The following is a 15,018-nucleotide window of genomic DNA, read 5'->3' as shown; positions in this document are numbered from 1 at the left end:
TCCTGACCTCGAGCAATCCGCCCGCCTCGGCCTCCCAGAGAGCTAGGATTACAGGCGTGAGCCACCGCGCCCGGCCTTGAGTTTGCGTTTCAAATAATCATTAGGAATTAAACAGTTTACATCAAAATTACAGTCCTAACAGATTCTGGTTTGTCCCTCAAAATGAGATGAGTTGCTTTTATACTTAGAAGATTATGGTAATACACATAGTATCTGGTGTTTAGGGTTACCATAATAAAGGCTAATACAACTAAAATGTTTTTTTTGCCCAATAAAAGTATTTTTTTAACCTAACCTCTATAATTCTAAATAAATTATTCTAAATAAAAAATTTATCTGAACACATTTTAATGCTAATTTCAGTCACAACTTTTATTCTTTATTGTCATATTTTCCAAGTTTTGGCACCCAAACTTGGCAAACATCATGGAGATTTGTACAAACATACATATACATATATACATTACATGTTTAAGTTTAAAGCCCCAGCTTCCTCATTAAACCCTGTGCTCAGGCTCCTGTTAAAAAGAGGTAAAATGGGGAGAAGATAAAAATCGGGGAAAACATTAATCCCAATTGATAACGCTTATCATGAATTAAGGCTGACATTTTAAAGCAAAATCCATCACCTTGCTAAAACTTCCAAGCTACAGCCTCAGATATTTACAACCAAAAAAAGACAGAAAATATCCCCTTTTACACTTAATGGGGTTTAACAACAAGCTAGTTGTACTGTGTTGTTATTTCAGTAACTTTTTATTATTATTTCAGTGATTAAAATTTCAGGTATTCAGAACTCAAATGGGGGGGCATCATTATACTCTATTCTTCAGGTACTCATCTTTAAACTACTACAGAAATCCATCACAGTAACATTCAGGCTTTTTAAAAAATTTTAATGTTTAGTAACTAAAGAGTAGATATAATCAGTGTACCCTAGGTCGTTTGATCTTATTTTTCTCTGTAGGAGCTTTTCTCTTCTGTGATAATCCGGCCTCAGGTTCCTTATTATTCTGAAGAAATGCAACAGCTTCTGGTAGACAGTAATTTTCTACATGAGGAGGGGATTCCTATAAAAGGAAAAATGAACATTTTTTTTTTTTCACATTTCAAACTCTTAAATGATCTGGTAATAGATTCCTTTACTCTGCTTTTTGACAAACTTAAAGGAAAGTGCACATTCATTCCTAGGTTCTTACAAAGAAAACTTCTGTCTTTAGAGGTATGCTAATTAGCATTTGCATTTAGTGAATGAACCCTGTGGGACAAAGTCTCCCCTTTTATCAGAAAAATTAGTGTACAGCTCAGAGTGGGACCAGCTCAGATCTTAATGATTTCATTTAAATACAGAATATGGAGTGGGAAAATATAGTTAAAAACTATCATTTCAGTGTGAAATACTGTGCTTAGTGTAATTTTTAAAAATCTTTTTTACTTTTTACAATAAAGGTGATATGGGTGCTTTTAACACTCATTTTACAGCGAGGTCAATAAAATTACCAATGTCACATAAATAGCAGGTAGCAAAGCCAAAATGCATATCCTTCTCTACCTGACTCCAAAATACTTGTATTTTTCTCCCTCAAAACCATTTTCCAACATGGAAGAAAAGGATCTTTCACTCCTTATAACTATAACACAACTTAATTTTCTGGCAACATGGACTGGATAACCTGAAAATGAATCACCACAAAATACCAAGTAAGTACCTTCTGATTCAGGTCTTCCAGAGATAACTATAAATTCTGACCAAAATATATTAAAAGCAACTACCATAAGACCCTGGAGAATAAACAAATCAAGCAACATTAGAGGGGAGTTGACATTAGAAAGAGAATGGTATGGGGTGGGTTGCCCATGTCATTTGTTTATGGCTTTTGTTCTGTGAAGAGGTCCCAGTCTGTGTCATGTGGGTTGGCTACAACTAACAGAGAAAATCTGCAGTCTCAAAGACTTGAAGAACAAGAGAGGATGGCAACTACAGCCACTGGAAAATGAGGTAGGAAATCTCAGAAAGGCTGTGGGAGGGGGAAGCCCCAAACCTAGTGTCTGAACTCTGCCCGAATCTTTGCTTGACCCCTGAAGGCACTAACACTATGGCTAAAGAAAGTGCGATTTGAGCTGCCACTCACTGCAGAAGGTCAGTCAAGTAAACTGCCCGCTAAACAAACAAGATCTCTATGCTGAAAATTACAAAATGCTCATGAAAAATCAAAGAAGACCTAAATTGAGAGATATGCCGTGGTTCATGACTGGAAGACAACATGGTAAAGATATCAATTTAAACTGATCTGTAAGTTTAATGCAATTACTATGAAAATCCAGTGAGGGTTTTTTGTAGACATAAACAAGCTTATTTTTAAATTTACATATTTATATATTTATATATTTTAAAATTTATATAAAAAGCAATAAAAAGTAAAGGCCCCTAATCTAGCTAATATAATCTTGAAAAAGAAATAAAGTAGAAGAACTCAGTACCTGATATTAGGGCTTGCTTTATATAGCGTAAGTAATCAAGCCACAGTAGTACTGCAGAGGAAAAGATGTATGGATCGATACAACTTAATAGGAAAACCCATAAAATAGACCCACATAATAAATAAGCCCAACTGAATTTTTTTTTTTGAGACAGTCTCACTCTGTTGCCCAGGCTACAGTGCCGTGGCATCAGCCTAGCTCACAGCAACCTCAAACTCCTGGGCTCAGGCGATCCCCCTGCCTCAGCCTCCCGGGTAGCTGGGACTACAAGGCACGTGCCACTGCACCCAGCTCATTTTTTCTATTTTTAGTTGTTTGGCTAATTTCTTTCTATTTATAGTAGAGACAGGGTCTCTCACTCTTGCTCAGGCTGGTCTCAAACTCCTGAGCTCAAGCAATCCTCCCGCCTTGGCCTCCCAGAGTGCTAGGATACAGCGAGCCGCCACACCTGGCCTCCAACTGAATTTTGATAAAGCAACTCAATGGAGTAAAGTTCTTTGAACAAATGATGCTGGCATAGCTGGACGTTTTTTTATAGAAAAAAACCCAAGAAACAACAAAAAAAAAACACCTTTGACCTAAACCTCACATTTAATATAACAGTTAGCTCAAAATGGATCACAGACATAAAACTGTAAGACTTTCAAGAGGAAAAAAACCTTCAAGACCTAGTGTTAGGCAAAGACTTGACACCAAAAGCACAATCTATAAAAGCAAACACTGTTAAACCTGACCTCACCAAAATGAAAAGGTTGGCCCAGCGCAGTGGCTCACAGCTGTAATTCCAGCACTTTGGAAGGCTGAGGTAGGTGGACTGCTTGAGTATAGGAGTTCAAGACCAGCCTGGGCAACATGAGACCTCATCTCAAAAAAAAAAAGAAAAAAGTAAAACTTTTTCTCTGCAAAAGACCCTGTTAAGAGAATAGAGTTAAAAGGATAAAGAGACAAACTACAGACTGGGAGAAAATATTTGCAAAGTACATATGCAACAATGGACTATTATCTAAAACTCTCAAGGCTTGACAGTAAAAATCAATTCAATCAGAAAATGGGCAAAACACATGAACAGACACTCCAATGAAGAAGATAAAAACACAGCAAATAAGCACACCAAAAGATGTTCAACTTCACTAGCCATTAGGGAAGTGAAAATTAAAAGCAAAATGAGATATCAAGAAATACCTACTAAAAATAGCTAAAATAGAAAGTACTGACAATACTAAATTTTGATGAGAATACATAAAAACTAGATGACTCATACATTGCTAGTGGGAAAAATGATACGGCCACACTGAAACACACTCTTGGGCATTTATTCCCAGTGAAATGAAACATTCACATACAAACCTGTACACAAATTCACAGCAGCTTTGTTCAAAATAGCTCAAAACTGCAAACAACGCAGATATCCTTCAACAGGTTAATGGCTAAACAAATTGTAGTACAACTCGAACATAGAGTACAACTCAGCAATAAACAGCAACAAAACTATTGACACAAGCAGCAACCTGGATGAATTTCAAAGAAATGTTGCTGAATTTAAAAAAGCCAATCCCAAAAGGTTACACAATGTATGGAGTCCATCTATGTAACATTTCTAGAATGACAAAACTACAGAAATGGACAACAGATGAGTGGCTGCCAGGGAGGAAGATGGCTATGGTTAACAAAGGGCAACATGGAGCCAGGTGTGGCAGTACATGCCTGCAATCCCAGCTACTTTCAGGAGTCTGAGGTGGGAGTCCACCTCAGACTTGAGCCCAAGGGTTCGAGGCTGTACTGTGCTATGACTGCTCCTGTGAATAGTCACTACACTTGAGCCTAGGCAACATAGTATAACCCCATCTCAAAAAAAAAATGGGGGATGACACGAGAGATCTTTGCCGTGATGGACTATTCGGTATCTTGATTGTGGTGGTAGATATACAAACCTATGCATGATAAAACTGCACAGAACTAAATGTGCGTGTACACATACACACACAGTACAAGTGAAACTGGGGAAATCTGAATAAGCTTGGTGGGCTGTATCAACGACAATATCCTGGTTGTGATATTATACTGGAGTTCTACATGATGCTAACATTGGGGAAAACTGGGTAAAGTGTACAAGGGATCTCTCTGTATTATTTCTTACAACTGCATATAAAACTGTAATAATCTCAAAAAGTTAAAAAAAATCAACAGACCAACCTGTTCATGACCCAGATGTTGGAAATAATAGGCAGTGATTTAAAAGCAGCTATTATGACTGTGCACAGTGATGTAAAGGAAAATATGCTTGGAATGAGTAAAAAGAATAATCTCAGCCAAAAACAGACAAAAGAACACAAGTGCAATTCTAGATATAAAAAATGTCTAAACCCCCAAATCTCACTGGATACACTTCAAAGCTGAATGAAGATAACAGGGAAAATATCAGTGAAGTTGGAGGCAGATAAATAAATAGGAATCAACAATCAAAAGAACACAAAGAAAAAAAAAGATAGGAGAAATGTGGAACACAGCCATAGGAACCTGTGGGACAATACCAAAAGGTCTAAAATGAGTAACTGAATTCCTAGACAAAAAGAATCGAGCAGAAAAAATATTTGAAGGAATAATGGCCAAAATTTCCCAAACTTGGTGAAAGGCCAGGTTTGCAGATTCAAGAAGCTCTGCAGACACCAAGAAGCATTAATATAAAGAAAACCACACCTGGAAGTAGCAAATGGTTGACAACCAAAGATGAAGAGAAAATCCTGAGACCAGCCAGGAAAAATTGCCACAAGGCATACACAAGAGCAACTCAAACTGTCACTGACTTCTTAACAGAAAAATGGAAGATGGCAAGAGAGTGAAATCTTCAAAGTAACAGAAGAAAGAAAAAACTATCAATCCAAAAGTCTAAGTTACCTGCAAAAAAATTCTTCAAGAATGAAGGTGAAACAGACATTTTCATATACAACTAGAATTAAAGGAAAATGACACCAGATCTTCCAGAAGAAATAACACTCAAAATGGTATGTGTCAGAGTAATTATAAAAGACTATTATTTTCTTTTAATCTCCTCAAAATACATAGGACTATTTAAAGCACAATCTATTTAAAATACTGTATTGTAGGGCTATAACATGTATGGGGGTATGTGTATACATATATATAATGACAACTATAGCATAAAGCAGACGTCAGCAAACTTTTTTGTAAAGGCCCAGATAGTAAATAATGTAGGCTTTGTGGAATACTCTTACCATTATAGTGCAAAAGCAGCCATAGGGAATATATAAACAAATGAGTATGGCTGTGTTCCAATGAAACTTTATTTACAAAATAGGCAGCAAGCCTGTGGGCTGTCGTTTACTCACCCCTGGTATAAAGCATAGGGGAAGCAAATGAACCTACTCAGATGCAAGAGTTCTACATTTAATGTAACATAAAACAATATTAACTCTGGATAGATTGGAAAGTTAAGGACATATAATCTGTATACAAACACACCTCCTACCCTCAAAAAGCAAACAGATTTTTGCTTTAAAAAGCTAATGTATAAATGGAATTCTAAAAATACTGAATACCAAAAGCCAAGAAAGGAAGAACAAGCTACATATCATGACAATTAAAAGTACAATACATGAAAATGACACTCATCATAACTGGATAAACAACTAGTAACAGCTTTGAAATACAGAGTAAAAGCTGACAAAGAGAAAAATAAATAATCCACAATCAAAGCTGGAGGGAGATTTTAATGCCCCTCTCTCAAAAATAATTAATAGAACTAAACCAAAAAAACCACACAAAATAGACACAGAAAACCTGATCAACATTATCCCATACTGAACTATTTGATATGTGCAGAACATAACACCCAATAATTGCAGAATATAAATTCTTTCACATATACATGATACATTCATCAAGATAGACTAAGCTGGTCCAGAAATCAAGTCTAACTTTAATTAAAATCATACCGAATATGTTCTGATTACAGTGGAGTTCAAAGAAATCAGAAATTAAAAACACACAGAAAATCCTCTTATATTTGGGAATTAATAGATTCCTAAATAAGGACCTTATAAATGAATATAAACTGCCAATATCAGGAATAAATGTAGGGTCTATCGCTATAGTAAAAGGGTAATAAAAGGTAACAAGAGAATGTTATAAAGAACTTTATGCCAAATCACAATGCGATCCCACTATAAACCTACCAAATGGCTAAAAATCAAATTACTATCAACACCAAATGCTGGGAAGGATATGAACTCTGGCACAGGCTGAGTATCCCTTACCTGAAATGCTTGGAACCAGCAGTGTTTGAGACTTTGGATTTTTTCAGATTTGGGGATATTTCCATTATGTTTACTTATTGAGCACCCCAAAGCCAGAAATCTGAAATCTGAGATGCTCCAATGAGCATTTCCTTTGAGCATCATGCTGGCATTCAAAAAGTTTTGGATTCTGGAGCATTTCAAACTTTTGCATATGGGATGCTCAACCTGTACATTGTTGGTGGGAATATAAAGTGGTAACAATCGCTTCAGGAAAAGGCCTGGCAGTTTTGTAAAAACCTAAATATACATTTATTCTATAACACAGCAACTGTACTCCTAGATATATACCCAAAAGAAATGACAATGTCCATAAAAACACTTGTAGCAGTTTTGTTCATAATAACCAATGGAAAACAGCCCAGGAGTCTATCAATAGGAAAATGAATAAACCGTGGTATACTCAGAGGAATACTACTCAGCAAAAGCAGAATGAACTACTGATATACACTACAACCTAGATGAATCTCAAAACATGTTGAGTGAAAGCCTTAAATAAAGTAGTACATATACTGTATGATACCATTTGTATGACGTTCCGGAACAGGCAAAACTAATATACAGCGGGAGAAATAATCAGAACAGTGGTTAACAATGGAGCTAGGGTAAGGAGTTATTGAGAAGGGACACAAGGAAACTTCCTGGGATAATGATCAGGGTCTGTACTGGATAAGGTTTAGATTGTACAGGTGTATGCTTTTATCATAATTCAAAGAACTGTACAGTTAATATCTACCAATTTCATTGTATTAATGTTAGCTTTATACTAAAATGTTAATTGTATAAATAAATGTTAATGGTAGATCTGAGAGATAGGTATACTGTTCACTGTAAAATTCAGTTTTTCTTAATAAAATGCTGCAAAAAAAGATTTTATAAAGATCAAACTTTTAGAATGAAAAATACACTCAATGAAATTTAAAAGTAATATAAGTTCTTTATAGAGAACTTACAATATGCATAAAAATATTTTGAGGAAGTAGGTAAATAACATTAACAATCTCATCAGAGGCAACCACTATTGGTACTGTGGTATATTTCCTTCTAGTTAGCTTTTTTGGTTTGTTTGTTTTTTTTATTTATTTTTTATTTTTTTTATATATTTTTTTTGAGACAGAGTCTCGCTTTGTTGCCCAGGCTAGAGTGAGTGCCGTGGCGTCAGCCTAGCTCACAGCAACCTCAAACTCCTGGGCTCCAGTGATCCTTCTGCCTCAGCCTCCCGGGTAGCTGGGGCTACAGGCATGCGCCACCATGCCCGGCTAATTTTTTTTTTTTTTTTATATATATCAGTTGGCCAATTAATTTCTTTCTATTTATAGTAGAGACGGGGTCTCGCTCAGGCTGGTTTTGAACTCCTGACCTTGAGCAATCCGCCCGCCTCGGCCTCCCAAGAGCTAGGATTACAGGCGTGAGCCACAGCGCCCGGCCTTTTGGTTTGTTTTTAAGCATGTTTTCTTTATTTTTCTACATAGCTTACTGTGATATTACCAACATAAAGTAAAATATTCTTTTTCATCATTTGCTTTTGTTCATCTGTTTTCTTGAACAAGAATTTACTTCTTCCGAAACTTGAGGTGAAGAAGTATTTTTAAAAACCACAGCTAAAGGACATTCATCCGTAGCTACTTAGACAATGGTGGACCTAGTTTGTCATAGCTATCCTCTTTTTTTTTTTAAGACAGAGTCTCGGGTTTGTTGCCCAGGCTAGAGTGAGTGCCGAGGCGGCAGCCTAGCACACAGCAACCTCAAACTCCTGGACTCAAGCAATTCTCCTGTCTCAGTCTCCCAAGTAGCTGAGACTACAGGCATGCACTACCATGCCTGGCTAATTTTTTTCTATATATATTAGTTGGCCAATTAATTTATTTCTATTTATAGTAGAGACGGGGTCTCTTTCTTGCTCAGGCTGGTTTTGAACTCCTGACCTCAAGCAATCCGCCCGCCTCTGAGCCACCGTGCCCGGCCTTTTTCTTTTTGAGATAAGATCTCACTCTGTCGCCCTGGCTAGAGGCGACAGAGAGATGCCACATGCAGTGGCATCATCATAACTCACTGCAACCTCAAACTCCTCAGGTTATCTTCTTGCCTCAGCCTTCCACGTAGCTAGAACTACAGGTGAGTACCACCAGGCCAGGCTAATTTTTCTATTTTTAATAGAGACAGGGTCTCACTCTTGGTCAGGCTGGTCTCAAACCCCTGGCCTCACACAATCCTCCCATCTCAGCCTCCTAGAGTGCTAGGATTACAGGCGTGAGCCACCATGCCTGGCCAGAAATGAGAGAATCTTACGAACAGGTATTCTAGTATTAATTAGTTTAAGGATATGGTAGGGTTCTCTATGTTCCCCTAACCCCTGCATTTTTTCCCATTGGGTAAAATTTTAAGACCTCACATCTCTATAAATTGAGCTTTTTAATAAGTTATTTAGGTACTCAAGGAGAGCTATTACTGAGTTACTAATTCCTAATCAGTATGCCCATTATTTTATGATAGAGGCTTCACATTTATGTTTTAGGCATTCTTTCTATTAAACCCTCAAAGTCACAAGGCAGGATGAGTTTTGCCTTCCCCTTATTTCTATATCATCCGTTAGAAATCTTTTGTAGTAGGACATTTATAATGATATGTCATGCTCTGCTGACTCCTGGTGGCCTTTCAGGCACTCAGATGTCAGGAAGATTTTTCCTTGCCCGTTCAAATCCCACAATTCTGAATATGAGTGTAGTAAGCCCTCCACATAACAAATGCTTAAATCTACCACAGCATCTAACATAGGTATTTACTGTATATATCAATGCAAAAGGTAAAGAAAACTAAAGAAGGACTTTTGGATAAATGTTTCTCATTGGCCTCCTGGAATCAATTTCTGCTTTCTTTATATTCTAACATTTTAAAGGGCACATCATTTTTTTTTTCTTTTTGCTGTTGATAAAATGGCTGGAAATAAAGAGTACTTTTAAAGGTTTCAGAGGCACCTAGATTTTTATACCCTTCTCATATTGGACTTCCAAGCTAAATGTTCATATATGTGTTCATTTTTGTTTTTAAAAAACAGAATATCCAATGGTTTGACATGTGGTAAAAAAACAAACAAACAAAAAAAAAAACAAAAACAGAATGAATTGAAAGGGGCTGAATAGAGGAGAGTAATAGGAAACTAACACTCTACTAAAAACAAGCTGAGGTTCAATGTGTAGTTACTTATCTATGCATATAAGGATAGCCCTGGTAATGAGGAGGTCAAGGATAGAATCTTACAAACCTGCACGAGATAATCAGCAATGTATTCTGTTTTCAAGCAGTGTACATTCTGGGCAGCGGCTTCTGCTATATTAATTCCTGAGTCATCTGGTTTCAGTTTATTAAAGTCAGAAAAAAGATGTGTGGCCTCTTTAAATAAAGGTACAGAATGGCCAGGTAGCACCTAATGAAAAAACAAGAAGTATCACAATATACCGGTATTCCAAAGAAGTTCAACAGTACACTATGTCCTTAAGGATTACCATCTCAAAAAGCAGAGAAAATGAAGAACAATCATAGTAAACTTGGTTAGGTAATTATTTACATAAAAAATTCAGTAAATAAATTCAGTACAAACCTTTGCTCCTCCTGACTGAAGAAGGCGTTTGAACCCTGCTTCTCGAGAAGGACCAACATGTAAAATAACCTTCCATCCGCTAAATGCCCCCTACAAACAAAAAATAGTCAGTATTGAAATCATTTAGAAAATTATGAAGTAATACAGATAATGCATGATTTTATCTGTAGATAAAATTAATCTAATCTGTATATTAGTTTTATAACCAATGAATTTTACTTTTGCTTTTTTTTTACCTTTACTTTTGCCACAGCGTAATTGTCTTTAGTCAGAATACTCTGAACACACAGCCATGGTTTCTGGCACATAGTAGGCCATTAATAAATACTTGAGGAATGAAAAAAACCATTTAATGATTATGTGACATTAAAACAAAACAGCCTGGCTTATGTTCAGCCTTTAATATTCTTTTTCTTACCATTAACCATGGATACAGCTTAAAGCACAACTTCTTAGATTAGATGAAACCTACGATATATCTTTTGAAAATGTCTGCCAATTGGAAAAACAAAATATTTAAGTAGTAAGTAAAAATTAACAGAAGGCAGTGGAATTTTCTTGAAAGGGAAGCAAAGCTAACAGGATTGGGAGATATCAGAGAACCTGGAATACACCATGAAAGATGATTTAACTCAGGGGTTCTGAACCTTTTTGGGAACCATGGACCCCTTCTCTAAATGCATTTTTTAAAAATAACAGCTTTATTGAGATGTAATTCTCATACCCATACCATATTGGTAATTTTTTTTTAAATATTCCAAATAAAATATAAAGAATTACATAGGAAACCATTTTACTGAAAGTTATCAAAAATTTTTTTTTTTTTTTTTTTTGAGACAGAGTCTCGCTTTGTTGCCCAGGCTAGACTGAGTGCCATGGTGTCAGCCTAGCTCACAGCAACTTCAAACTCCTGGGCTCAAGCAATCCTCCTGCCTCAGCGTCCCAAGTAGCTGGGACTACGGGCATGCGCCACCATGCCTGGCTAATTTTTTCTATATATATTAGTTGACCAATTAATTTATTTCTATTTATAGTAGAGACAGGGTCTCGCTCTTGCTCAGGCTGGTTTTGAACTCCTGACCTCAAGCAATCTGCCCGCCTCTGCCTCCCAGAGTGCTAGGATTACAGGCATGAGCTACCGCGCCCGGCCAAGTTATCAAAATATTAAAAACAAATCTATGATATATAATAATAGATATGTTTTACATTAATGCATTAAATCACAAAACCTAGCGGTGGGTCTAATAACTACTATAATTTTAAAGTACTAATGAACACAAACAGTATTTCAAGATACCTGTAAATATAATGCAAATCAAAAAACATCTAACTTTTGTGCAAATGCAAAGTTACAGGTACTGTTGATAGTGTTGTGATTTTTTGCCTGGATTGACTAGATTTATAATTAAAGGAAATGCTAACTTTATTAACCACAATTAGAGTTTAATAAAAATAAGGATGTATTTTTCCCCCATCCAATGTATATAGTCTTCCCAAATCTGATCTACAAATTCCTTTGGGAGAGTCTCTGGACCCAGGTTAAAAACCCCTGAAAAAAGATGCTAAAAAGATTCTTTGGAAGAAATGTAGTATGGGCCACATTTTACATATATAAATTATTTTTAAAAGAGCCATATCAACATTATATATAGATATATTAATGCCGAACACAATTAGAAGAATTAGGAATTAACATTAAGCTCAATATAGGATACCCAAATTAAAAGACAAGTAGAATTATTCTTACTTGGTCAACAAATTCTCTTAAAAAAAAAATACCGGAATAGTCACAATATGGAATCCATTTATATTACCTATATAATTATTTATGTTAATACCTCAACAACGCCCGATTCTTGTCTTTGCTGGATCTTTTTCCTCCATCTCATTGCTGCAAGTGCTAGTCGTCGTTGCTGTACATTGATTCCAGTTAAAACATCAAGTATGGAACTACTTCCCCATTCATAGTCTTCTTCCTAGAGAATTTGTCCACCAAACTTTTCAGTTTCTACAATATGGGGAGCCACTGTGTTGCATACAGGTTTCTGTCCTCAAGGAACTCACCATCTAATAATAGTTAAAACTACACATTCAATTGTAGTCAAGTATATCTGGCTTTTAATTAAAAATAAAAATACTGCATACATTTGTAAGAAACAATGATAATTACATACTGGCAACTGATAATTATTATGAGATTATTGGGCTTCACTTGCTGTAAGACTAACTTCACAGAAGGACACAGAAGGGTATGATCCCTTAAGAACTATAACTGAAAACTTCTGCAAATACATTGTGGATACTATTGTGATAGTCAGGAACCAAAATACATCAAATAAGTAGTTTCATATTTAATGGGCTAGTAGTAAAGATAAAAGCTTATAATGAGATAATCTTGAAACTTTCTAATGTTAAGAGAATGTTATTTTAATTAAACCACTAACATTAAAATTAATTTTAAAAGTGAATAAAACTGAATCCATTTCTGTGATCTCTAAATTTTTTTTTTTTGCTTTGTTATTGAAAACCTTATAAAGTTGGTATAATCTGGTCATATTTGGTTACTTCAATTATATGAGCAGTCAGTGGAAGTGTAGGAATCTCTTAAAACATTTACTTAAAAAAAACCCAAAAAAACCCTCCATGATTGTGAACACACACCTGCACAAAGTGCCCAGCAGTCCTGCATGCTTCAAGGTAGGAGCGATGAAGCACCCACTTCCCAGCTGCCACGGAGGCTAAGTACTTCTCATTCCGAAGAGGTTGTCCCACAACAATGTGTGTACAGCTGGGATCAAAACTCTGCTTTTCTATCACTAATCCACCTTAAGTAGAGAAAAACTGCTTGTATGTTATTGGTTCTTCTTTCTAGGAAAAATAATCTCAACTGTGCATACAAATCATTTATAAATAAAATGCACCAAGCTATATAAACCAAAAAACCTTGACTGACACTTATTTCCCATATAAAATTATATCTATTATGAAAATTTCCCTTTTTTTTTGAGACAGGGTCAGTGCAGTGGTGAGATCATAGCTCCCTGCAGCCTCAAACTCCTGGGATCAAGCCATGCTCCTGCCTCAGCCTCCTGAGTAACTGGGACTACCAGGGTGCACCACTATGTGCCTGGCTAATTGTTTTTATTTTTTGTAGAGATGAGGTCTCATTTTGTTTCCCAGACTGGTCTTGAACGACTGGCCTTCAGTATCCTCCCACTTCAGCCTCTCAGAGTACTAGGAATATAGGTGTAAGCCACCATACCTGGCCTCTTAAATCTCTCTTAATACCTTAGTGACTGTCAAGCACTGAAGATAACCAGGAAGCTGGAAGTAAAATAGGGGCAATTGCAGAAGAAAAATTTTTGTGAGTGGAAATATGGTCAGCAGACCAACATAGAAGCTTGGGAGGAAAACATACAGATAAATAAGAGATGAAGCACCAGGTCGAGAGCAGCAATAACTGAACCTCTTCTTGGATATACATGTAAAGTATGGCTATTGATTTACAGTTTAGAGGCTAATCTGACTACTGGTTAGGCAGAGTTGTATCAAGGACTTCCTAAGATGTTAACAAAACATTCGAACTCTACTCATGATTTACAGATGATTCTAATAATAGCAGCAACATTTTCTGAGCATTTACTATACCTCAGGAACTATTATAAGTGCTCCAGATTACTAACTCATTTAATCCTCACAACACAATGAAAGTTACTGTTATTATCTGCATTTACATATGAGGAAACAGAGTAACTTACTCAGGATCACAGAGTGACAAAAGAACAGGTATAATTCCATACTAGTTTCAACTTCCAATTCCACATAGCAAATTTACTCTGTGACCCAGATAACACAATAGACTGATTTATTTATGTATCAGTCAGCCACTGTTGCTTCATTTATAAAATAAAGTGCTGGACACAGTATCTGTTATAATGTCTCTTTGCATTCTAATACCAGAAAACCTCTAGAGTCACAGACTCCCAATGCCAACACAATCTGTACTCATCTGCCTCTGCTCCCTGCCCTCTTCTAGATAATTCTCTGCTAATTACTACTATTTTTGCCCTGCCCCAAGTTTGCAGAGATGGAAAAAGCTATAGGAGCTAGACACTTGAAGACTTTTATTATGGTGAGCAAACTTAGCAATTCTGACTTATAACCCCAGCGAATTTGTCAGGCAACTGAGAAAGTGTTCCGTATGATTAAAGTTTCCAAAAAGAAACATAGTTTTTTAAGTATACAACTATATTTGACATAAATCTTTTTAGAAGAAGCTATAGTTCTTCACATTCTTTAAAAAATAATACTAAAACATTTGATGTTTTCTTGATGACTTAGGGCTACTATTAAAAACAACTTATTAATGTTTTCTATGTCAAGCTGTCAGATTAAGTTCTCTTACTATTAATATAATTTTCCTAATTCTATAGCACTGCCTTGTCCAATACAGTATCCATTAGACACATGTGGCTATCAGACACCTGAAGTGTGCCAGGCACAGTGGCATGCCTATAGTCCCAGCTACTTGAGAGGTTGAGGCAGGAGCATCCCTTGAGCCTAGGAGTTTTGACACTGCAGTGAGCTATGAATCCACCACTGCACTCCACCTGGGCAAGAGTGAGA

General features: G+C 36.2%; 1 protein-coding gene across 2 annotated transcripts in view; it reads right to left on the bottom strand.

Annotated features, from left to right (window-relative positions):
• Positions 1–345: 345 nt before the first annotated feature.
• TOPBP1 (DNA topoisomerase II binding protein 1) overlaps positions 346–15,018 on the bottom strand; it is a 73,771-nt gene continuing 59,098 nt past the window's right edge. For both annotated transcript variants that reach the window (XM_012766840.3, XM_076005351.1), the window contains exons 24-28: positions 13,054–13,217; positions 12,231–12,368; positions 10,393–10,482; positions 10,057–10,218; positions 346–1,070 (exon numbers count right to left, since the gene is read on the bottom strand). In XM_012766840.3, coding sequence (XP_012622294.2) covers positions 927–1,070; positions 10,057–10,218; positions 10,393–10,482; positions 12,231–12,368; positions 13,054–13,217 — 698 coding nt within the window. In that variant the 3' untranslated portion in view covers positions 346–926. The remainder of the gene's footprint in view (positions 1,071–10,056; positions 10,219–10,392; positions 10,483–12,230; positions 12,369–13,053; positions 13,218–15,018) is intronic.

This window comes from Microcebus murinus, chromosome 1, assembly GCF_040939455.1.
Source record: "Microcebus murinus isolate Inina chromosome 1, M.murinus_Inina_mat1.0, whole genome shotgun sequence".
Lineage (NCBI taxonomy): Eukaryota > Metazoa > Chordata > Mammalia > Primates > Cheirogaleidae > Microcebus > Microcebus murinus.
The sequence above is the reverse complement of the archived record's forward strand: the minus strand, read 5'-3'. Positions and strand labels throughout refer to the sequence as shown.